General features: G+C 36.0%; 1 protein-coding gene across 2 annotated transcripts in view; it reads right to left on the reverse strand.

Annotated features, from left to right (window-relative positions):
* The window catches only part of Prkn (parkin RBR E3 ubiquitin protein ligase), a 1513344-nt gene that overhangs the window by 680640 nt on the left and 805643 nt on the right, over positions 1-27061 (reverse strand). For both annotated transcript variants that reach the window (XM_087188172.1, XM_087188173.1), the window contains exon 5: positions 12375-12458. In XM_087188172.1, coding sequence (XP_087044298.1) covers positions 12375-12458 — 84 coding nt within the window. The remainder of the gene's footprint in view (positions 1-12374; positions 12459-27061) is intronic.

Raw genomic sequence — 27061 nt, forward strand, 5'->3', positions numbered from 1 at the left:
TAGATAGATAGATAGACGGACACCAATGTGTGTTATGCCTTGTATTGTGGCATGGCATGCAGAACATTATGGAATGTGTCCTATTCTCCCACTGCTATACAACAAACACTCCAAATATTAGTATCTTAAATTTTATAATATTTGTTTTAACGACAAATCTCTGCAATTTAAGTAGGTTTGGTGCGGATTACTTATCTCTGCTCCACTTGCCAGTAGCTAAGGAAGTTCAAAAGATGGGAGATAGAATTGTTTAAAACTCACCTGTTCACACAACTGGTGGTTTTCAACTGAATAACTCAAGTGGCAAAGAGTGGGAACACTGGCCCACAGTCATCTTTCTATCTCCACGTGGCCTAGCAAATCTGGGGCATCTTATATGTTGGTCAAGGGCTGCTAGTAGTGTATGTGTCTCATAAAAGAAGAATCCAGACAGACATCATTCTGCCTTTTGTCATCTAGCTCAGAGATAACACAGACTCATTTCCACTGCCTTTTAAGAAACAAATCACTACCACTGATCCAACTCCAAAGACAGGACAATTAGAACACAATTTTTGATAAGAGGAATATTAAAGAACTTGCAGGCACATTAAAAAAACATACAAAAATGAATACCTTGTTAATTTTGGTTAAGGCCAGCTTATCTGGGAGCTGTCCAAGAGAAATGGTAATGAGGAAGAAAAGCAAAGAAGAATGAGGAAAGAGAAGGGAGCAGGTGGCAGGAAGAAAAGAACTACATCCGAGAAGGTAGATATGAATATTATAGAAGTACAGATGTCTTCAGAATATAAATTAATATGTTAGCATAATGGTATATAAATAAATTCTGTATTTTGATTAGCTCCGAGTTAGTCTCTTCAAGAATTGAGTTGTTAAACTTTAATTCCAAAATCATAAACAGTTTTTGCTTAGGTTCATGGTGATTCTTTTTTTTTTTTTTTTTTTTGGTACTGGGGATTGAACTCGGGTCCTTGCGCTTGCGCAGCAGGCAGTGCAACCACAGATAAATCCCTGGCCCCTAGCTCATGGTGATTCTTACCAGATTTCTCAATGGCCTTTCTCATTGATTTATGTTTAGCCACAAAACAGCATTTGCTTGAGAGTAATGACTATGTATTGAGGTAATCTTAATATTACCTCTGCCTGTCCTGCCACCCTCATCCCTTCCCTCCTATCACTCTGAAAGATTTTTGTTATTATTGCTGTTTACTTTTGTTTCTTTTGTTTTGGGGAGATCACCTGCAATCTCTGTAACAGACTCTTTAGGAAGTGTGCCTGTTTCCAAAGCTGGAAAGAAAATGTGACAAATTCAGTAGGACTAATTTTTCAATATGATATCAGTCCATAATTTCTCAAGAGTCATGCTTTAAAAAGTATTTAATAACCAGTTTAATAGATTATAAATCCTCACTTGTAGTAATCATGATTTCGGAATGTTTTAACTAACCTTCTGGTCTGGGTAATCCTTCTCTACTAGTTTTCCTGAGATCTGTTAGTCATGAAATTCACTTAGTCCCATAACTGGCTGACCATCCTATTTCACGGTGAGCACCTCTGAGTGCTATTGAATCTGCATGTTCCCTCCAGAGAACATAGGTCATCCCTACAAAGCTACTCTTTTCAAATGCAGTGCAATGTGCCTTTGTATTTCAAATTTGTGGCTTTATACTTATACAACCATATGCCATAATTACTCACCTGTAATGAACCCTACAACACATTCTTATCTATATTTGCTTTTATTCAAATGAAATAAACATTTTATTATTGAAGTACATGAATGAACCACATTCCTTCTTAAGATCTAAGTGTATTTAAATAATTTTCATTGTTTTTACAAGAAAATGTCCCAATTTAAATGCATACTTTGTAATAATTAAAACTAATCACTATTAACTATGAAATTAGAACTGATTCTATAGAATATCATATACTGGACAGTATGCTGAGTTCTAATTGCCTAACAAAATCGCTTAATGACATTTATTATTCTTCTGAGCATCAGTTTAAGTTTTAGTAAAATAGTAGAAGCACATGGAGAAGTACTTTTGATTGCTAAAATGTTTCATTTTTATAAGACAGGTAAGAATTTGATAAACTAGGTAACTCTAAGGAAAAATGACAATGCCAGGACACAGAGAAACATAGACATTTCTGAATATGATAGGAAACTTCAGATATAGACATTACATGATCCCAACATACTGCTTTTATTTTTGAAAGACAAGGAAGCTTTATGGAGCATGGAGGTCCCAAGAAATGTCCAGTGAAGGTTCAAAAGTAATGCAAAAACCTTTGCTGCATAAATGGAGAACTGGATGGGAATATAATTAATTAACATGGAGTCAAAAGGGAATGCAGCATACATCCAAACTCAATCCAACTTATTCAACTGCTCAGCATATACAATATTTACAGTCAACTCAATTATCCTGAAGAAGGGATGCATTCCATGATCATCTCAAAGTTTCCTTCAACTACTAACCCATTTTCTTTCCCCTCTAATATTTTGAAAAGTTGATGGCAAGAAGAAGATGTCCTGTGTTTTTCAAGAAGGCTGACAAGGGAGTAGCAGGAAGAAGGAGAAAAGAAAATCCTTCCTCTTAGATCAGCCACTTCTGGTCATATCAGATAACAGAGTTGCCAATAAACAAGGAATTTCAATCAACTACTAAACAGACTCCCACTGAAGAATATACTGGAGAACTTGAACAGTTAAGACAGCAAACAACCATATGGCTGTTCTTAATGACCCAATAAATACAAGAAAAGTGTGGTGTTTCTAATCAGTTCTGAACTAAAACCTCATTTGTTTGTTATGTTTCTGGTTAGGGAATGCAAAAATGCTAGTTCTCTTTACCTTTACCCATAATTTGCCAGGAATTCAGGATGCTAGGGGAAAAAAATGTAAAAATTTCCTTTTTTTCTATTTGTTCCTCATTTCACACAACACCAATCAGTTCAAATGCTACCTCAGTCCTCTAAATATTCCAGGTTCAACATGGGGAAATTAGTTCTATGATTACACTAACCCTAGAAAAAAGCTCACCAACAAAACAAAATCAAACCCACAAAGAGGACACACGTACCCCATGTGTTTCCAGGTCATCACTAACCCAAAGGCTCTCTGCAGAGCTGCTCCTTGCTGGTCATGCTGGCTGGGCCCATATCTCAGTATAGGTTCCCATTCCCTGGTTGAGGATATGTTCTAAAAGGCTCTGTTTCATGGTCTCTGAACATCTTGTACGTTTCTTTTTCTTCTTCCTTCTTAGCAAGTCCCAGGTCATCAGAAATGGGCATCCGTCAAAGCATGGAGTGTTGATTTTGCACACTGGGACCAAGCTAACCAGCAGACAGCAAGAAGCCAACTGGTATTTATGGAATTAATGAATCTGAATTTTCTACACATTTGTCATCATCATTTTCTCTACTTCACAAAATACTCCCAATCTTGTCAAGGTCACCATTTCTGCAAAATATACTGCCTCTCCCCAGGTCAGCCTTCTCCAGGAAGCCTTTTTTTGACAACCTCTGCTGACAGAGTTTCCCTTTTCTGAAACCCCTAAAGCACTTTTTGCTCATCTCTCATGGCACTTATAATGCACTGATTTATTTGCTTATTTCCTCTTCTTTATTCACACAGTGAAGTCCCTGTAGATCCCTCATACCCACCCTTACAAATATTTAGGAGATATTAAAACCATCTTTTTGCCTATATGTCTGACCCCAAACTAAATTTTTGCAAACTGTAAGAACAGTGAATGAAATAATCATTTTTCTGTCCTTATTGATGGTGCAGAAGACACGCTCAGTGGATTCTGTACTAGCTCTGCTGAATCTAAATGGCAGTGATTTCTGTAAGGTCTTTTCTTCTCATCTGCATTCTTGATTCTTGAAGGTCAGTGTATTTTGCGTATAGTAACTAACACAATATATCACTGTGTTATGAGAATCAACTATATTTCTTTCAGTGGCAAAATGCTAGTTTTCAAACTATATTCACTTTTCTAATCTTAAAGAGTATCAAATATTTTCACCAAAATACTCATATAAGATGATCATTACTGAATTTAATTTCTCAAACTCTAAACATTGAGGTCAACGATACTTAGCTATTTAGGAAGTTTAGATTTAGAAAAGATGCTCAAATATGTTTGTTTTCCAAGAAACATTAGTACAGATGTGAGTTTCACCCACACTGTGGGCAATAGCACATGCAATATCAGTTTGAATTTGGTTCTCCATTTGCTTATACTTTTCATTATGAATCTCAAGTCTGGTAAACTGATATTAAGGGATTTTAAGGGTTTTTTTCTTTACTTTTAACTTTTTGCAATATATATGTGAAAAACTAAATTTTACCGTGGCCTTTGATAACTTTTTGAGAGCTAGCTTGGCCTGAGTAAGAGAGATGACGGCTCCTTAATGACTGCCATCAAGGTGTGATGAAGTGCAGGTCTCCTGGAGCCATCCATCACCTGCTTGAAGGATCAAGAGGGCTATTTCCCTGCCAAGAGCCAGGCCTCATTCTCTTGGCCCATTACTCTCACATCTTCCTTCTATTCTTCTCACTCCATTAGTCTCTTGGGTATCTGCACTGAGGCTATCTCCGAGTGACTTCCAGATCCTAATCCTTGATATTTTTCAATCTTTGTCTAATCTACCAGACTGTCGAAACATTCAATGATGTTTACATTGATATTTAATCTTTGTTTGCTCCAGACCTGAGAATTTCATTTATAAATCTATTTTGAAATTATCTCTACCTATTGCTATCTTTTCTGGTAGATCAATGTATATTTTTCCCTTACCTAAAACATGCTGGTTTAGAAGCATACTCTTTTCTGTTTAAGCATGATTAATTCATTTGCCTTTTATTTGTTGTCTGGGACCCTTGTCTAAGCTATAATGGAACCATAATTGCATCACTCTTATTGACACATCTAGTTTTAGAATCATTTTATAGAAAAATTAAAAAATTAATAAAATTCTTGAAGTCTCCAAGAGTAATAAATGGTTTAAAAATTCCCATATTTCAATATTGCTGTGATAATATGCATGATTTGACTACTATATTCAAGATAAGATATAAACTACAGAAAAAAGAATCACAAATCATCAAGTGTAAATAGTAACATGATCCACATGGACCAGGAATTTTCTAGAGTGAGAAGACAAGAATTATTTTCACAATTTATAAAACATTATGGAAATAGCACATTGGTTAAAGACAGTATCATAAACTAAGCCAAAGTTATATCTGCATAAAGACAGTATAAATACCAGTTATCTGTTATGTGCACATATTCAGCTAGACATGCATCAAATTTTTCCTGCAGGCTAATTTTTTCTCATACCAAGAGTCTTTAACAATTCTTTGGAGAAAATGGCTGTTGATTTAATGGTCCACGAAGGTGTCAAAGGTCTCAAACAGTAGGAAATATGTAATAGGCAAAGGAAGACCGAATTGAGTCTAGACTTCAGATCTTCACAAATACTAAGAGGTTCTGAAAACTTCATTTCTACAGCATCATTAAAAATTGACAACTTTTTATACTAGACTATGTATTTTCCTATTAACAAAATTTTTATTTTTACTCAAATTTTTTGAAGGTTAATTTCATAATAAAATAGCTATCTTCTAATTTTTACCTCAACAATTGAAACATGAAACTTTCTTACGAAGTACTCAAAACTTGGTTTTGAAATAAGATGTCCTTAGGTGTAAATACTTGATCATTTTTGAAAAATGCTGCAACAACTTTATAGTTTGTCACCCAAATTGCATGTCAGACAACAGAGAACATTTTGTCAACTTAGACACCATTCAATCATAATCTGAGTTGAACTTCAAAGCTTTCACAATTCAATTTTATTTAGAATTAAGAAAATATGAGTGGAAAGAACAGTGTAAGGACAGGGCAAACATTTATTTAAAACTACAGCTCAGAACAAAAGGGAAGTGAATGTGCCCATTCCTGTTTCACCTGTTTTCAGCCTACAACCTCAGCACCTTCTACCCAGCTGCCCTGTAACATACATCAGTGGGGTTGTTTAATATCTATATATGCTGATGAGCTTGGACAACAAAAGAATATGGAGCCCACAGTTCCTACACTAAACAAGTAGAAACTGTCATTTGTGACTGTCTCAGGGATCTTGAGCCAACTCAAGATCCAACCTCAAAAATAAAACAAAATCAAACTTCATCATTATGAGATATCTGAAAAATTAAGAAGACGGAGTACAGGAAACTATCCTGAGAAACTGTGAGGCTCATTTTGTGAGATTCTAATGAATCTCTGAAAGAACAATGGTAACAACCAAAACAAACACAGATCCACTGAGAACAGTAATTTGATCAAACTAAAACATTAATAAGAAATTTTTGAATATAAAATATGCAAATGACTTATAAATCAAAATTGTTCAGTAGTGAGGGACTCTTATTAACTATTCATCTTGGTTTAGTCAGCATGTCCCAGGAAGATGGAATCAGAGATATAGACTATGAATATTAACATTTCTTTAAACTAACATTCCAGTTGATATATACTAAGCCCAACAGGGGAAAAATACAAGTAATAAATTGCAGATTGAGTAAGATGAAAACTCTCTATTTATTATACTGAGTTTAATAATTATGTTATTTATTATAGTTCAGGGGATAGTTTAAGTATCTAATTTCATTTGAAATAAATCTTAGAGCTATTTTAAGAGGTCATACTCAACTGTTTCTGATAAGAAAAAATATTTGATGTAAAAGAATTTAACTATAATCAGAACTAAGTAATCTAAATCAGAAAATATATAATTTTATCTAGGATTTCAGGTAATCTTTCCTTTGTAAACTATAAAATATGGTGTAGTTATATTATAGGCTGTTAAGTACTGAAACCAACATCCCTCAACAAGACTTTTTTTAAATGACCATGGTCATTTATTATTGAAGAGATAATTTAAATTTCTTTTTTCATTCAAAGAAGTCTCCCCGATCCTAAACCCTGCTGTCCATGTGTCAGTGGGGAAAGGCAATGTTCTCACAGTTTGTAGAGAAGTACCTCATTACCACAAAAACACCATTGAAGCCAGGGGTGTTTTCAGGGGAGAGTTTCTTCTCACTTTTAGGGGTTATGGTTTGGAACTCAGAAATAATGATCATGCCCTAGGACTTCTGAGTTTTGGGTATCCTGTGTTGTGCAAGTAAGATAAACACAAGCTTTCCCAACACAGATACTATCTTAATTGTTTAAGTATAGTATAGTATGTTTTAGTATAGGCAAAAAATAAATTGAAGACTTACATAGAAAATTTAAAGTTGGGCCAGGGATTCAGCTCATTGCTTTTGCCACCTGCTGTGCAAACCCAAGGACCCCAGTTCGATCCCCAGTACCAAAAAAAAAAAAAAGTAAAAAATAATTTAAAAAATTAAAAAAAAATGGCAAAGAAAATTTAAAGTCTTGGGCCATATTCAAAGTTGAATTAATTTCACTAATGGAAAAAATTGTAATTGATTTTGTTTCATTTTGATCTCAAGCATATACTCTGAGCCAACTAGAATTCTTTTTATGAAAAAGTTGCCTTTTAGTACTGATGCTGTACTCCTTTCTAAAATACAGTAATTAGTGTAAAGTTGAACTAGGCTCAGATTTGTCTATCTAAGGCATTTTTAGGGTCAGGTTTATATTTTAATTCTTAAAATCCAACGTTAAATTGTAGCACTTATTTAAAGTTATCTAGGGCCGGTGATTTAGCTCAGCAGCACAATGCCTGCCTGGCAAGCGCAAGATGCTGAGTTTGATCCATGTTACAAAAAAATAAAATGATCTAATTAGACTATTCTTAAGTATATAAATATTAAGAATAGATATGTAATTTGCTCTTTTGAATTTTAAGTGTATGGATATAAAGTTTTTAATGAGACAATAATATATAGTGTTTAAATATTTCCAAAAATTAATAATATCCTGCAAAGTTATGTATGATAAACTACTTTAAAGGCTTATAATCTCACCTTCTTAAGATACAAACACCATACAATGATGTTAGAAAATGCAGAAATCAAGATTTACATTCAGCTACTTTGTGAAAATGCACTCCAGAAAAATGATTTCAAGAGAAAGAGTGAAGGAAATAAATATCTCACATTGAATACATAACTTCTGCAAGCCACTGATATAGTTATTTAAAAGTAGGCACACTGCCAATCCCTTCATTTAACAAATATTTCTTTAGTTTTCATTACATGTGGGATAAAAATATTTGGATATCACATTTTTCCTAAAATATTTATAAGTAATTTTCTATCTGTTCTTTTATAAAGTATGTGTTTATGCTCCTAAGTCTGTTAAAATATTAATTCAGCTGCATCCCAAAATATTTGATAGGGGATGTATTATTTTTGGTTTCATATGTCCACTTGGGTCTTTTTGTTCACTCAAGAAATAGAGTTACCATATTTTATTAATGATATTTTAATTCTTTAATGTCCAAAAAACAAGCAATTGTTGATATGTTTTATATTTCTGCAGAAAAGGATGTGGGGCCACCATCCTGAGTCCATTAGTCATGATTGTGTGAGTCTCAGTGTCCTTCCTGAGTCTTCATAACTGGAAAAGTTCCCAGTTACTTCACTCTCCCATCCTGGTGGCTGTTTGTCTATGTAATTTGGTAATTCTGACAATGACATTTTAATATATTTTGAGTCTATATAACTATCATCAGGCAACTTTTAAGTACTTTACCTTCTTGGGTTATTAAACATTTTATCAAAATCTAGGGAGTTTCCCTTTTAGTAATGCTTTTTCCCTTAAAATCTACTTTATATGAATTTAAAATGGATTCAACAGCATTTTTAGTTAATACTTGTCTGAAATGTTTTACATTCTTCTACTTTGAATGCTTTTGTTTTCATATGTTTTAGGTATGTCTTTTGTAACCTGCACAAAGCTGAATTTTATCCTTTTAATCCACCCTAAGAATCTGTGTCTTTTAAAACTCAGTTATAGTCCATTTACATTCATTCCATTATTGATATATATACTTTTTATTGTTTCTGCTGGTTTGGTGTGGGTTACTTACTTTTTGCAGTTTCATTTCTCTTTCTCTCTCTCTCTCTTCTGTGTACTAATTTGACATCCTGTACTTTATTTCAGTCCCTTGTGTGGTTATCTGGAGTATTTATTTTTGCTTTTTTATTGTTAGTATATCTGTGCAATATATAATAATTACATTTGTATGGGGGAATTGGTACATATCGATATCACATCTCTATCATTTATATTTCCCTTTCTCCTCCTCCCACTCTCTACTCCTTCCCATTTGCCAGATCCCCTTCCTAATCTCTACAAAGTCTGTCTCCCTGTTTTCTACCATTTCACTGTTATTTTGCTCTTTAAGTTATTTATATTTTTGGTTTCTCATATAAGAGAAGCCAAAACTTTCTATGTCTGATTTATTTCATTTAGTATTATGGTCTCAAGATCCATCTATTTTGCTACAAATGGCTCAAATTTATCCTTTATTGCTGAGTAGTACTCCATTATGTATACAGTATATCGTCGAGGTAACATTTCTTCCTTTACCTAGAGTGACAGCAAGATAGGCAAGGATTCCTACCACTTTTCTCTCCAATGAGGCCACATATTTTGAGGCCTAACTTCGTGTAGGAAGTCTTTGGTTTCATGTTACACCTTGTATAGGCCCTAAAGACTAATGCTGTGTGTGTGCGTGTGTGTGTGCGTGTGTGTGTGTGTGTGGCCTGTGAGTGTCTGTCTTATATGCAGCTCCCGCCCTCAATAGTCAGTGGTTGCCTCAAGGTAGAAACTGGCTGAGCTTATGAAGTTTCCTCCCTGAATTCAACTTTTCCTTCATTTTTGCATTCCTTACCAGGTTGCAATGCAGTTGTTCTTTAAAATTTGCTTTTCTGATTTAATGCGGTATATTCTTATAGTGCACACAGCAAAGTTTAACAACTATCAATTCACCGTGTTGGAAATAGAGTTGCAGTACAACTTAATTCATACAAAATTGATAACTAAGTTAAGTATTCAACAAGCAAAAAGCGTAATTTTCAATACCCACCCAATAAAGTTTCCCTCTTCTGGATGATTTGAAGATAAATCCTTAGAGATGCAGAATTGCTTATTCTGCCAAGAATAAATCCTGCCAATTATCAAGGAATATGAAAGGCAGGCAGACATTCAACTACTGAAGTAGATTTTTCAAAAGACTGCACATTGCTCTGATGAAGTGAAGATCATGATGATATTACATATACTAAAGGATAGATGGATGGATGTTTATATGTATGCATGGATATATACAAACATATGTATATGCTTAATTACATGTAATTATATGTTTTATGTATATTATGATGTATACATATATTTGCATATTGCATACATATGAAATTATACTTAAGAATTCTGCCCTATAAAGTATACACAGTTGAATTTTATTCCTGGTTGAAACTTGCATGACAGTATTATGCTTTGATATCTGTGAGTGACATACAAGTCATTATTTTTCTTCAGGACTTTTTCTTCAGCATGTGCATTAATAAGAATTTGTTCATGGTTCCTAGTCTGAGTTTGATAAAGAATGCTTGTTTGACTGCTGCTTGCTGCTATATTGGTATCCTTGTAATTATCCTGCAGATTGGCAAGAGAAGCCTCCTGTAATGATTCTAGCTCAAACACTGTACCTGTTGCTATTGACAGACTTTGTTTCTTAGAGAAGATATGAACTGCCAGGTGGCTGTGACAGTTTGCGAACTACACTGACATTTGTGTTGGCACCATAACAGTATTTACAGTTCAGGAAATATACACAGTCAGAGCATGGTGATACAAAGATATTTGAAGTAAGAAGAATAATATATAATGATAAGCATGACGATAATAATAAAATTATTTTAAAAATAACTTCAGAGCTTAGGATTTCTTTTAAGAAACATCTACTCTCTGTGAAACATACAGCATATGCTTGCAAAGAGAAGCAGGTTACGCAGAACAGAAGCTGATAATTCAGTTATATAACTGCCCATCCATACTACATATTTTAACAGCCTCCTGTGTCAGGAAACTACACAGAAATATAGGAAAAGATTAAGCAAAACAGGAGTCTTTGATTTATATGGGATATAGAGATAAAATATCATAGCATCAGGAAAAAGATTAATGTTATATATTTGTCATTTTTCTTTTTTTAGACTTTCAACTGGCTTTTCTTTTCTTATGCTCTCTATTTTCCACATATATCCCTTTGTCAGGAGTCTAAATTGGCACATTTCAACATAGTAGCCTAGGATAGTATGAAATATATATATGATGTCTGTCCCTGGTTCCTGGCATATAGCTCAAAAAATCTTTGGAATCTTCAAAGTGATAAATGTCTTTTCTATGCTAATAAATTGAGTGGTAGCCAGTCACCCCTAGGTAGCTTAAAAAAGAGTTGGTTACCAGAAAGACCAAGACAGAAGAATTAGAAGGTTTGGATTTTCAACCCCATCTCCAACCTCCAAGGAAGGAAGAGGGGCTGAAGCTTAAGCTGATGACCAATTGCCAATGATATAATTAATTATGCCTGTGCAGTGAAATCGCCACAAAAATCCAAAGGGGCAGGGTTCAGAGAGAAGAGTTTCTGGATACCTGGAGAGTGGAATGCTTGTAATATGGAAGTTCCACCCTCAGCCCCTTTTACCTTGCCTTAGGTATCACTTCATTTCATCATCATCTCCTTTGTAATATTCTTTATAATAAACTAGCAAATGTTAAATAATAGTTTTCCTGAGTCTAGTGAAATGCTCTAGCAAGTTACTGGAATCCAGGGTAGAGAGGGTTCGGGGTAAACTCAAATTTATAGCTAGTTGACCAGAAACACAGGTAACACAATCTGGACATAGCAGTCTACATATGAAAAGAGTGGGGAGTTTGGGGAACTGAACACTCCGTCTTTGGGATCTGCTGCTGCTCAAGGCAGATAGTGTCAGAACAGAACTGGAGGGCACCCAGCTGGTATCCACTGCTCCAGAACTGAATGCTTGGTGGTGGGGGGACTCCCCACACCTTTTGATGTCACAGAAATCTGTTATTTGTGCAGTTGGAAGGAAGAAAAGGAGTTGGTTTTTTACGTAACACCAAAAGTGGAGAAGTCATTAGAAAAGTAACCTGGAAGGCAATGATATGAAGGAATTTTTGGTGAATATTATTAACACATTTGGATATTACATCACCTCTACTGGATATTAATAGGTGGAAGAAAAATCAGTTGTCATTTTCATCTTTTCTCTAATGTCTTAGTAAACACTCAAGCTATAGTCTATATTCATTTTCTTGTTTTAAAATGAATTAATTTGATGAAGTACTCACTGCTGTAGTCCCAGGGCAGCCTGGAGATTGGCATTCACCACTCATCTGGTTTGGAATCAAGACATCTTCCCAGCACGATGGACCCTTTGAAGAAAAAACAATAACATATCCTTAGTACACAAACTGTAAAGTCTTTCCATTTATATTATTAGATAGTAGTTAAGTAAATGATAGCAGTTAAGTCCAATGATTTTCAGGATATGGTCCACAGATCCCAAAGGCCCTCTGCAGATGTTTCTGGGGGCCCTGCTAAATCAAAACTGTCATCATAAATTTATAAGACCTTATATGGCATTTGGCCTCAAATATGTTAATTACCCATTTCTATACTTCCTCCAGATTCTTTTGGGGTTTTTTTTTTGGGTTTTTTTTGGTACCAGGGATTGAACTCAGGTCCTTGCGCTTGTGAGGCAGTCAGCATAACCACTGAGCCAAATCCCTGGCCCTCCAGATTCTTTTTAAATGTTGCCATAGCAGGATGACCATCCCTGAGCTCAGCCAATCCTCTGCATCATGGCTGCCATTTTTTATTTTTTTCACAGTGGTTATTACTACTAGATAAGTGGCATAGTGACGAAGCAGTGGTTGTCTGTCCTGCCTCTGAAAGTACCTCTTCAAGGAAGACTTAATATGTTCTATTCACCACAGTATCTTAACATCTAGGGAGGGGCCTGGCACATATAATGTACTTGACAACCTCTCCTGGTAATCAAAGAAATAAAATTTTTAAAAACGAGTTTTTTACTAAATCAAAAAAGAACACTTAAAATAAAATATTACTGTCAATTAATGCATTACTTTTGGAAAGCAAGACAGCAATATATACAAGAATTCTTTAACTGGCTCATAACTTTTTGTCTAAATTTCAAGAAATCTATACTCTCTTAGCATTCTTAGTTATTTTTCTTGTTACTCAGACAAAATACCTGATACCCAAAGTTAAAGGAGGAAGAGCTTATTTGGCTCATGTTTTGTAGAGGTCTCAGTCCACAATGGGCTGGCTCCAAAGCAGAGTGGCATGGAGAGGAGGCATCTCAGAGGAGAGACAGGCCACAGCAAGCAGGGAAGTGAAAGCAGCAAGCAGTGAGTCCAAACCACTTTATCAGCTTCTTTCTGCCTCTTTTATATTGTATCTAGGCTACTGGGTTTAGGGCGGGTGCCAAACTAATCAGTGGACTGATTCAGTAATCACATACCCTTAATCCCGGCTTCACACACTCTAGATGCAGCCACCTCTAAAAAAGCTCCACTTATGAGTGCATGAGGCTTTGAGGGGAACATCTAGACACAAGCCATAACACTGGCCAAAAAATACTAAAAGCCTTATGTATTTTTGTTTATAGATGCTTTGAACACAGTGCTGAGGAACTGGAAATGTCCTGGATCAGCAAACAAATATCCAAAACTTAATCGAATACTATGCAACAACTGTAATTTATAGTTCTTACTAACAATATACTTGTACATGGTGAAAGGAACACAAAATTCAATTAAAGGAGAAGCACAACTACAGTAATTAAGTGATTATGAAGTAAACAATTTACAAAAAATACGCAATTTGTATCTTTTGGGGTGGTAGTCTCAATACTGATAAATGTTCAAAATGTAATTAAATGATTTTCTTAAATTTATTACAATTGTTGTTCGTGACTCTTTATGAAAATACATATGTATAGTACACTCATAAGCCTCCATGGGTCAGTGTGGAGTATGTATTGTCATCCCTGGAGACTTTGTTGCTGCTCACCTGGTGACAAAGAAACCTATTTATCCTAAGGAACTGTTAGACTTATGCTTAAAAACTAGCAATGTTAGCCTGTCATAGAAGTGCAAATGCTTGTAATCACTGCACTCTGGGAGGCTGAACTGTGAAGATTCTAAGTTCAAGCCCATCCCAAACAGCTTAGTGATTTAGTGAAACACTATCTCAAGATGAAAACTAAAAATACAAACCTCAGTATAAAGGCTTTAGGTTGAATTCCCAGTTCTGCAACAAAACTGGCAATTTGTAAACCTATAGTACCAATGAGAATGGAAGAGATCAGTGGTTGAAATTTCCATGCTTTTCTAGAAATGTACAATAGGTTAAGCCGCGAAGGAAGGAAGGAGGGAAGGAAGGAAGGAAGGAAGGAAGGAAGGAAGGAAGGAAAAGAGAATAGAAGAGGCAGAGGTGACCTGGAATCACCAAAACTTCACAAAGATCTTAAAGGCTCCTAGAGAGAAAGGTCAGACTGCCTTTTGGAAAACAAAAATAGAATTTTTAATTTGTAGTTATACCTTCAAAGCTCAGAGAAAACTGCATCTAATCTAATTATTAGTTAAATGGGAGAATGGTAAAAAGTGCTTTGGGGATGCACAACAAGTTGGGAAGTGGGTTCAGAATCAAGAAGAATGATAAGTTTAGGACAGACAAATGTGAGGGACTGCTGGCCCTATAGTTTGCAACTCCAGAAGAGACCCAGGAAGGGCTGAGGGAAGAGATGAGCAGGTCCCTTTGTAACTTAGATAGATGGACGAGAAAAGATGGGTAGAGCATCGAGCAGAGGTGGTTTGAGGGCTGTGACTGGCATGAGGCAGAAAGAGTGGCAGTGGGTGAGGCATTCTGACTACGAGTCATTTGGACTGAGCTGGAGGTTCAAGATGTAGGAGCTAAATTGGTCATCAGGAGTTGGCATAAGGACCATCCCCACTTCCAGAATCAGCCCAGATCAGCTCAGCCATCTAGCAACAGCAGCTAGTGAAAATATTGAGAAAGGTTTTCAAGGAGCCTAGTCTATTTTGTCAGGTCTGCATGCATGAAAACCTCCTTCACCAGCACACATATTACACACATATACATGTGTGGTGCATATGCATGTACACACATACCCAAGTACATACATATACAGTATACACACATACATGCACATATACACTAGAGAAAAGCATAGAAAAACAGACCAAATGTGGAAGGCTGAGTGCCACTCAAAAAAGACTAAGCCATTCAACAGAAACAATTTAACCCAGACCTCAAAGGGAGCCAGAATCTGAATTCAAAGATCATTAGCCCAAAACCACTGGTACGGCAAACCTAAAGCTGCTCTTATTAGAAAGGACTGCTTTCCAGGTTGACCACTGGCTGGTATTCGGGAAGCTGGATTTCAGAAGTATCCCCACCACTTCCTTACTGTTGTGGGTGGTATGCAGAGCCTTAAGGTGTTTGAACAAACTACATGATTCGTGCCTAACTCCTTCATCTCTTGGAGTCTGGAATTTTAATTATTACTGGGCAGTGATGCCTACGCAAACAGCCCCCACTAAAATCCTGTTCTCTGACTCCCTAATGAGTGTAACAGACAGTTTTCACTTGTGGTTGTAACTTGTGGGAGGAATAACTGCCACCTGTGAGATCCCTGGAGAGACCCCCTTGGCTTCCTCTGGCCACATCCCTGCATACCTTTTCCTACGCAGCTACTGCTTTACTGCAACTCAGCCATGTGGATGACCCCCAGTCCTGTTAATTTTCCCAGAGTCTGCAAGTGTGTGTCAGTCTAGGAAGCTCATGATACAATGCCACACAATTAGTCGGCAAGGGAATGTTCTCCCACCCTCACAGGAGGCTCAGGGCTCATTAAAACAACATCAGTCACAAAGAATAAAAAGTTCATTTTCTTTGATCATCCCACTGTAGTCATGATCATGGAAACACTTACTTGATTTTCATCCTGAAAGTCACACTAGTGAAAACAAATTTTAATAATGGTTCTGGAACCAAAGGTATATTACTCTGCTTGGACAATGTGAAAGTAAAATACAAGTACTAAGAATGGGGAGGCAGTCAGATATGGCAGTCTATGCCTATAAACCCAGCAATCAGGGAGGGTGAGGTTGGAGAATTACAAGTTGGAGCCTAGCATGCAAAGGCCCTGGGTTGAATCTCTGTTACTTCAGAAGAGAGAGAGAGAAGGAGAGAGAGAGAGAGAGAGAGAGTGACAGAGAGAGAGAGAGAGAGGAAGAAGAAAGAGGAGGAGGAGGAGAAGGGAGGGGAGGGGAAGAGAGGAGAGGTGAACAGGAGGGGAGGAGGGGGTGGAGCAATGAAATTTACAACTTTAGTCACATTCATCACCTTCAGTTTCTAGCTTAAGATAAGAAATTAAATGGAGATAAATGGAGCCATAATTTAGTCATATAATCATACTTCAACACTTCCCCCACCCCATTAAGTTTATTGGTACATTTTCAGTATAAAATACAGTTAAATTCATCATTGGGATCTTGCACCATTACATGAATATCTTGGTTCTTACTTTCTTTTTCCCCTTTCCTTGCCCTCCCTTCACACACTCCACCCTTCCCTATTTGCAAAGACTTTGTTTCCATTTTTTTTCCTCTTCTCATATTTTTTCCTTTCCCTTTATTCCCTTCCCCTACCCCTCCCAATTCCCCTGCTCTTTTAGACCTTTTCTTCCTGTTACACAATATCAATTATACATTTTAAAAATTACAATATCAAGATCTAGGAGACATTACCACAGATTTTACAGAATTTAAAAGGATATAGAAAGCATATTTCAAACATCTGTTTTGAAATAAATTTGACAACTTCTAAGAAGTAACTTGGAAGACAAATTAATGAAACTAACTCTGGAGGAAATATAAAATTTGAACAGCACCTATTAAAGAAAGTATATTCCTAGCTTGAAAACCTACCTATATGACAACAGCAGGCTCATATACATTTTAATTGATAAATTATATCAAACAATTAAAGCAGAAAAAAGAAGGAATACTTCTCCCCTCATTTTAGGAACTCAACATTGTGCTAATCCTAAAACTGGATAAAGGTAATAGGAGAAAAAAGTATGAACATAGATAGAAATTTGTTTAACAAAACAAACTATTGGAAGTCAGATCTGGCAGGATGTAGAAAGTGTTTTTGTTATAGGGATGGCAGTGTTGGTTCAGCATTGGAAGATCCACACCCAAAAGTCATCATTTAAACAGAGGAAAGGAAAAAGCCATATGATCCTGTCATTAGTTGGAGAAAAAGTATTGGACTAAATTCTACAGCTGTTCATGGCAAAAGCTATCAGGAGATTAGAAATAGAACAGAACCTTCTCAACAGATTAAAGACATGTACTCCATACTTCCAGTGAGAATGCCTTATATGAATGGAGAAGATACAATGCTTTCTCCTTAAGGAGGGGAACAAAGGCAGATATGCTTACTCTTTATCTGTCCATTAAACTTTGAAACCTAGGCCCCACCAAAATAGTCTGGCAATAAAATGACACAATTAGGATAGGATTGGCAAAGTAGAAGTAAAATCTTTTTATGTAGATGAAATGATCATCTACAGAGAAAATACTAAGAAATCTCTAGGAGACCCTAGAACTTGTATTTGAATTTAGCAGGATTAGAAAACACAAGGTTTATATAAAAATTCAGGTCTGTATATACTTGCTATAAATGAAGAATTGGATATTGAGATTTAAAAGTTACGTAGGAGTACAAAGGACCTAGAAAAGGTAAAAAAAAAAAAAAACACACACACACAAAAAACAGTGTTGGAAGACTCTTAGTACCCTAATTTTAAGACTTCTTCTAAAGCTACAGTAATCAAGGAAGTGTTGGTATAAGGAAAGACATACAGATCATTTGAATAAAACAGAGAATCTAGAAATAGAACCACACATATATGGTCCACTGAGTTTTGAAAGATTATTTAACATTAGCATTTTATAGATATAAATAATTCAAGAGCTGAGGAAGAGATAGTGTTTTCAGCAAACAGCACTAGAACACTTGGTATCCATATATAAAAACTTAACCTCAAAACTTTATTTTCATACATGAAAATAACTTGAAGGGATCTATGAACCTAAATAAGAAAGCCTAAAAGTGTAAAACTTTAGAAGAAATTATAAGGGAAAATGTTTATGAATTCAGGGTAGGCAAGAACTATTTGGATACAAAAGACATGATGTATAAAAAAAATTGATAAATGAGATTCCATCAAAAATTAGAACTTTAAATGACATCATTAAAATGAATAGTAGTCCTTAAACAGACCATATTTACAATGCATACAACCTATGACCAGAATATATAAAGAATTCTTAGAGCTCATTAATAGACAACCCAATTAAAAAGTAGACATAAGAAGATGATAAATAGCCAGTACAGCACAAGGAAAAGTGTGCAACACTAGAATCAGAAAAATACTAATCAGTACAATAACAAGATTGAATTATACACTCATTAGGGAGATGAAGTCAAAAGTTTTAAAAGCCTTGTCATGACTTTTTCTTTCTGTTGGATTCTCCCCCTTTGCGTTTAATTTGTCACACCCAATGGATTCACTCTGCTGGGTTTCCTGGGGTACTGATCCTCATTGTCTTTTCCTAGGATATTGTCTAAAATTTTTGGAGTGCTGGTTTGATATTCATGAAGTTCCTGAGGTGCTCTTTATCATGAAAGCATCTTATTTCTCCATCAATTTTGAAAGATAGTTTTGCAGGGTACATCAATCTGGGTTGGAGGCTATTTTCCTTTAGGGCTTGAAATACATCACTCCAAGCTCTTCTTGCCTTGAGAGTTTGCATTGAGAAGTCTGCTGTGATTCTGATGGGCTTTCCTTTGTGTGGGATTTGTTTCTTTTCTCTCACTGATTCTAGAATTTTGTTCTTCTATTGGATTTCTAGAATCCTAACTATTATATGCCTATGTGTAGATTTTTTTGGATCAAGGCTATTTGGAGTCCTATATGCCTCACTTACCTGTATGTCAAGTTCTTTTCCCCTGCTTGAGAAGTTTTCTGCCATCACTTCTTTGAACAGTTTTTTTTATGTCATCTGCACTCTCTCCTCTTTCTTCATTGACTCCAATCAGTCTTATGTTACTCTTTTTTGCATCGTGTAGCAGCTGCTGGATTGATTTCTTGTGTTCCTTTACAATTTTAAAGCAAGTTTTCTTTTCCTGGTCACTAATTGCAATCTTTTCTTCTATATCTGAAATTCTGTCCTCACATTGGTTCATTCTGCTGCGCAGACTTTCAATGGAGTTTTTAATCTCCTGGAAATCTGTTTGCATCTGTTTTATGGATTCCATTTGTTTCCTATGTTGGGATTCCATCATGTTCCTCAGATTCTCTATTTTTTTATCTGTGTCCTCTCTAGATTTATTAATCATGTCTTGCACCATGAGCAAATCTTTGCTGTTATCTGAGTCATTATTTCTGATTTCATTTTTCCCAGATCCTCTTTTGTTGCTAGTTCAGAGAGTCCAGGTGGTTGAGTATCAGAGTGTTCCATCTCATTTCCCTTTGGGGTTGCTGTAGGTGATCCAGAAGTCTGTTTTTGAGACTTGTTTATGTGTCTTCTCATTTCCATGGCTTGTGGGGGGGTGGTTCTGGCACCTGCGCAGCTCACCTTCTCTGCCCTAGGAGCTTGGGATGGCAGTGGGGCAGCTTCTTTCCAGGTGCTGGGATCGGCTCAGCTTCTCTACCCTAGGAGCTTGGGATGGCAGTGAGTGAGCTTCCTTTTGGGTGCAGGGACTGGCTCAGCTTCTCTGCCCTAGGAGCTTGGGGTGGCAGTGGGGGAGCTTCCTTCTGGGTGCTGGGACTGGCTCAGCTTCTCTGCCCTAGGAGCTTGGGATGGAAGCAGGGGAGCTTCCTTCTGTGTGCTGGGACTGGCTCAGCTTCTCTGCCCTAGGAGCTTGGGATGGAAGCGGGGGAGCTTCCTTCCGGGTGCAGGGACTGGCTCAGCTTCTCTTCCCTAGGAGCTTGGGATGGTGCCGGGGGAGCTTCCTCAAAGGTAACTGCCTCAATGATGATCTTAGTGATGATCCTATAAGTGGATTCTTCCCCAGTTGAGCCTCTAGATGATATTGTAGGTCAGCCAATGTTTTGATTTCAGCCTTGTAAGATCCAGCTAAGCCAGGCTGGAATAGAAACTGCCTGGATCCTTAGATGGTCATTGCACGGAAAAGTGACAGCAAAACAGCCAGGACATATGCGAAACCCAATGCAGTGGCCCCTTCTGAGGGTCTCAGGATACTAAGCACGGGAAAGCTGAGTCTCAACACATTTTATGAAGACATGGACAGTACATCTTGAAAATTTGTTCATTTTCATCACTATTTTGATATATGTAGTGGTTATGTCAGATTTCCCTCATTCTTGGACAATTAAGAAAATATTAGAGTCCAATCTGAGGACTATCTCTGGTAACATTGCACAGATCAGAATAAACACTTGGGTTATTAGTGCGACCCTTGGCTTTCCCAACTACTTTAATGTATCTTGGTTTAGTCTCAATGTTTGAAGGTTTTCTTGAGAAAATACTCAAAGTCTAGTTTAGGGTCTTGTGACTTTCCTCTCTTCACTCTCTAAAAACCACTAACATGTTCATCAGGAGCAATTTCTCATGTTCCCTCTGTCCAAGGACCATAGTCATCTCTGCTAAGGGAACAAGGTCATCTCTGGCCAGACAACTGTACTGGGCCGAGGTTCTCACACTGTGGCCAGTGATTCACAATGAGCACCAGCAGTTAGAAGGGTCAGAAGAATCCCCAAGTTTAAAGGAAATCCATTTCAATGCAATTAGCCATGAAATGAATGGGATAGTAGGGTTCTCCTTAGCAACACAGAAGTTTCTTTGGAAATACAGCACACGCAATGGAGAAAGAAATATCCAACATGGTAAAGGCTGAAAAGGAACACTAATGATCAAAGAAAGGAGTTAGTTTCAGTTTATTGGTCACAATAAGATCTCTTGCCTCAAAGGCTAGAAAGTTTAGAAGTTTCTGAGCTTTTCTGTGAATATCACAGATAATTTATTTTCATATCTTAATTTTTTTGTAACAATTCCCACAAATTACCTATAATAAATAAGATAGATACCCTAATTTTAGTGTCTAAACAGCAATTAAAATCTTTATACAACAATTTCTATGCATTATCTATAAGTATATGATCTGACAAATCCTTATGTTGTACAGAGAAATTATGGAAAACTCATTCATAAATTTCTTGATCTCAAACTGTAACACAATGATATAAGTAATAAAATTAGGTAGAATTCTTTTGGATATGTGAATTTAACATAGTGAAATATATGTTACTTTATCCGCAATACTCACACTCTCAGTATGAATGCTCTGCCTATCTTGAAAATAGAAACAAACATCTCAGTGAATACATGCCATTACAAAACAGATTTAACTTTATTCCTTTCTAATTTTAGAAAATATAACATTTTAATTGACTGATCTTTACGTACTGTGTTTCAACAGCTGCATGGCTAAAGCATTTATAATTAATAGCTTTTGTTCAGGAGTAAGAAAGGTCTTTAGATTAAAAGATTAAAAAGACTGCAAATGAAATGTGGCTAGAATGAGCTATGGATTATAACATGTCAACAAAAGAATCAAAAGCTATTTAATCTCTCAGATCTAGAGAATTGCTGAAAGATAACTAAAAAGGAAAAGTCAGGCAGAACCCTGTGAGATATATGCCTTAGTAAAGAAACATTTGACTGCTTTTTGGAAAACTGTTCTTTTTTGCCTAGTAATGGTTACAACAAACAAAACTACAGAAATTACTTTAGCAACTGCTGTAGTTTGGATTTTAAATGTCCCTCAGAGGCTCAAGTGTTAAAGTGCCTAGCCTCTTGTTTGATGGTATTAAGAGATGGAGAAAATTTTAAGAGGTGGGGTTTAGTGGGATATCTTCAGGTCATTAAAGAAATGCTCATGAGAGCTATTGTGGGAACCCACCCCTCCCTCTTTATTTATTTATTTATTTTCTCATTCTTGCCCATGAGGTGAATGTACTTCTGCCATGCTGTGCCACCACAGGCCCAAAGCAACATATGGCTAATAGATCTTGGACTGAAATGCCCAAAACTATAAGCCAAAATAAATCTTTTTACTTATAAGTTCATTTACCTCAGGTATTTGTTATAATAATAGAAAGCTGACTAACATAACTGTAGCAGAGATGAACAGTCTAAGGCCTGGGTGTCAAATCCCACCCAGTACCTGTTTTTAAACTTCTTAAATAATTCTGCAAAAACTTAAAGCCATGTAAGGGCTTTACTTAACTTGAGGGACTAAAGGGACTAACTTAAGGGACTGTAACTTCAGGGATTAAAATAATTTTGAAGTTCATACTTGGAACATAACAAAACAATAGCAAAACCGTCTTTACTAGAGCTATACTCAGAGACCCGAGTCCTCTCTTTATACTTTTAATTCTATCTGCTAGGATGATCAGAAGAAGAAACTTTGAAGCAAATAAATCTGCTTCAGCCCATTTCTATTGATGACCTCCTATATGCTTTTGAGATGGTGTCATTTACACATCCCACTTAGTGTTCCTCACTAGAAGAAAATGAGTTAAATATCTCCTTCACATAATGGTCATGAACATTAAATGAAACATCACACTTCAATAAAAATACTGTACTGAACCTGGCACACAGTGACTAAAAATTGGCTACTGTTGCAAATGTTATTTCTTGTTTCTCAAAACAACTTCCTGGGCAGGGTTATTTTTAGTTTACTAAATAGCTGAGCAATAAGAGTCCATCATAAGGGACTGACTTAGCCCACTGGATGTTTTCATTCTTCCTTTTCTGCAATTTCCCTATTACCTAACTGCTCCCAAGGATTGTGGCCCTTCCTACAGCATGCTGCATATGACTCTGTTAAAGCGGAAATCTCCATCTGTCAAATAATAAATATTGTTCTGCATATCTTCCTCTGTTTAATTTGAAGTTCTTGTGCTCTGGACAAAGCTGAGCACAAGGCTGTAATTATAGTAAATGCAATCATTAAACAGTAACCAGGGAAAATAATAAAGAATCATTTGAACCAAAATCTTCTACTCACCAAATATTTATTGAACAACTCTTAAACCTTGGGAATACAGTTAAAAAGAAGAATCTTTTTATTATAGATTTCTTGGAGTAGCTACAAAATCTGCTATTATACTGATCTAAGCACACCCTTTCAAAGAGATAAAAATTTTAAATGCATGTACCAAATACTGGCAAGATGGAACGTAACTGTAACACATACACTGCTGGTGCAAATGTAAACTGGAACAGTTGGTTCAGATAACTAGTATGCACTTAAAGAAAAAAAGTAAACGTAGAGCTAATATAAGATGTTCCATTCCTAGTCAACCACAGTAAATTAAAATACGCCCATACTGAAATTTAAATGCAAATATTCATGACAATTTTATTCATAATGGCCCTAAACTGGAGATCAATCACAGTATGAATGAGTAAGCAAAACACAGTGTTGGTGGAATTCATTTCTATGTGACTGTAAATCTGAGGGCCTCATATTTTGCTGCCTGTTGGTTGGAGGCTTCTTGTGGTTACCTACTCCTATTTCCTACTATGCAGTCTTCTTTCATAGGGTCAAGGGAAGATTTAGATAGCATAATCCAGAGAGTGATAGACACTCCACCACTTTGCTGTATTTTTTGCCTGCCATATTCAAGAGGAAGGGATTTCACAAAAGCATGGACACTAGACTGTGGGAGGTCACTGTTACACCCATTTTCCAATGAGGGAAAAGATTTTTCATGAAAAGAAAGTTTGAGAAGTGGTAATTTCATATTTGACTGTAGTTGCAAAGTGCTCAGGCTATTTTTTTAAATATAAACACACTTTCTGGTTTACGTCAATGAATATTTGAATACTTCCCTGGAGTCCTTCATTTAAAATTTCGAATAGAGAATATAATTTTATAGCTTAGGAGATATTAAAACAAATACTGGATGGGATCAGGATCTATATTTCTATTTATTTTGAAGAGTTAAACTTGAAAATATCAGTACATTTTATTAAAAAAAAAAAAGCTGGCCATGGTGGTGCATGCCTCTAAACCCAGCCCACAGGAGGTTGAGATAGGAGGATAGCCTTGAATTTGAGGCCACCTGGGCTACAGAGTGAATTCAAGGTCAGCTTGAACTCTATAGCTAGACTCTATCTCAAAAATCTAAAACCAAAACCAATAACAAAATTTCTTGTGTTCTAATTTAAATTTTTAACATGTTGTGTTTCCAATTTAAATTTATTGCTTGTGATTTCTTAGGCCAGGAACATTTTACAACTTTCACTTCTGCATGTTAACTGTATTGAGACTTTCAGTAAATTCTAAGGAAAAATTAAACAGTGCAATCTATACAGAGAGCAATTGTCTTAGTTATCAGTTATTCTACACATTGCTCAAAGCAAAAATTATTAAGAGGCAAATAATAGTTAAGAAAAGGTCTTTAGAAGGTTTCTAGTTCCAAGCTTTGTTTACTCGTAATTCTAATAGTATATCAATAATAATAAAATCTCATTTTAATACATTTTTATGTTGTGTACAAAAAAGCCAGAGAATCAAACGTGATTTGGCAAATTTCATCCAACCTCAAAAACAATAATAATCATAACAAGAGTAAGAGAATAACATTGTCTTGCATTAGTATAGAATTAGGCTATTTATAAAACACTCTCATATGCCCCATACAACCTTGATTTCCGAGGAAATTCTGCTAATTCTGTGCACAACAGAGTTCCAGGCTACATGCTCATGGTCTTGTTCATGTGTTGGGGTGACTGCAGAACTATTTTTCAAAAAACAATTTTTGCCCCCCTGCCCATAGCTGTCATACTTAGGATATTGGGCATATAATGATTATTTCTATATCTTGAGTATTATATTTTCATAAAAGGGTATCCATCCTATTCACTGATTTGTTAATCATCAAAACAAGGAACTTTTTTTTTTTAATCACGTGGAATATTTGAATTCTGTGTTCTTGTTGGACAATGTAGCCAAGTTTTAATACAAGTTTGATTGCAAGGCTGAGTAGGTGTTAGGTCATAGTTACTTTTCTCATTGCTGACACAAATATCTGACACCCAAATTTAAAGGAGGAAAAGTTTATTTCAGCTCACACTTTGTAGAGGATTCTGTCCATAATTGGCTGGTTCCAAGGCAGGGCGGCATGGCAGAGAGGCATCACAGAGAAGAAACATTTCATCGCAGGCAGAAAGCACCAAAAGCAGCAACCAGCAAGCAAATGCAGCAGTCCTCTTTCTGTCCTTTATATTCTATACAGGCTACATGTCCTCAGGGGAGGTAGCACTCACATCCTGGGTGGGCCTTCCCATTATCAGCACTCAGAACCATGCCAAACCAATCAGTGTACTAATTCAGTAATCATACATCCTTAATCCCAGCATCACACACCCTAGATCCAGCCACCTCTGAAAAGCACCAGCTATGATCACATGAGGCTTTGGGAAGACATCTAGACATAATCCATAACGTTTTAGAAGGATAAGTTTGACTCTGATCCATGTGGATGGCTCAGTGAGGGTTGAAGAGTGGCTCATTCCATGGCTGAAAAGTTAATGCCAGGCACTTTCTGAAGTCACTAAACTAATACCCTTGGCTTTTTTCAAAGAGGCTTTCTGGAGGTTCCTTACAACGTGGTGGATGTTTTAAAAAGGTGACTATCTTATGAGAGAAGTGGAAACTTCCAGTTCTCAAGTCCTGATTCTGGAAATGGACTGGTGTCTTTCCTAACCTGTTCTAGTAGTTGGATAGTTGCAGAGTTCAGATTCACTAGAAGAGGTCAGTATTTGAAGAAAACAATTCTCACGACACAGTTTGTCTAATTGGAGCATGACACATTTTAAATGGTATTCTACACCTACAATTCCTTATTTTCTATCATTTCTATTATTAGAAAACTGTTCAGTACTGTCTAATTAGGGCCTCTCTTACCTACTCAACACATTTTTCCCATTTTTTGGAAAACCACCACGTAATTTCCTTTTAATGTTATTCAAAATATCACAATAATATAATTTCTATTAATATCTTAAATATTATGGGACAGTAATGTGTTCCATTGAATATCATTTATAGAGATCAAAACAACAAAGTAATATTAATTCTGCTGGTTCTCTAATAGTCTATTAGGATTCCTCTTATGTTTTCATTTGGATTTAGACATAAGCAGATTATATCTGCATCCATATGAAAACTTATCAATGCTTCTTACTAATTATTAATGTTTCTAGTTTTTAAAAGATATTCTATATCATTTTTAAAATCTTTTCATCAATATTCGAAGGTATTACCATATTCTATCATCTGTTTACTTAATTGGATGCATTTTATGGGTTTGTTTTGTTTTGTTTTGTTTTTGGTACCAGGGATTGAACTAGGGTCCTTGAGCTGTCCAGGCAGGCAGCGGAACCACTGAGTTAAATCCCCAGCCCCATTTTATGGGATTTTTAAGTTATCAATTCATTAACTTCTTCAACAAATAATGAGTAGAACTTCATATATGACAGGTATTTTTGCTAGACTCTACAGTTAAAACATAGAATAAGATTTTAATAGTCAAGAGAGTAAATGTAATTAAGCATAATTAACATGGAGATTATTTTAGGGGAAATGAGAGAGACCAATGACCTAGACTTCTGGGAGGACTGTTTTCTTAAAGTAAGACTAAAGGAATGAGTAGAAATCAGAAAGGAAGGGGAAAGTTTTAGGAAATTTTAGAAAGAAGAATTCTGAGCAGGAAAAATGGCACCAAATGCTACCAACCTGATATAGCTTGTATCTAGATGTCCCCTCAAATCTTCATGTGCTCATAGGTGGGGTTTTTCTGAGCTGACTAGAT

The sequence above is a fragment of the Heterocephalus glaber genome, unplaced genomic scaffold (genome assembly GCF_053883595.1).
Source record: "Heterocephalus glaber isolate CG9 unplaced genomic scaffold, H.glaber_assembly_v1.0 deba00001523, whole genome shotgun sequence".
In the NCBI taxonomy this organism is placed as follows: Eukaryota; Metazoa; Chordata; class Mammalia; order Rodentia; family Bathyergidae; genus Heterocephalus; species Heterocephalus glaber.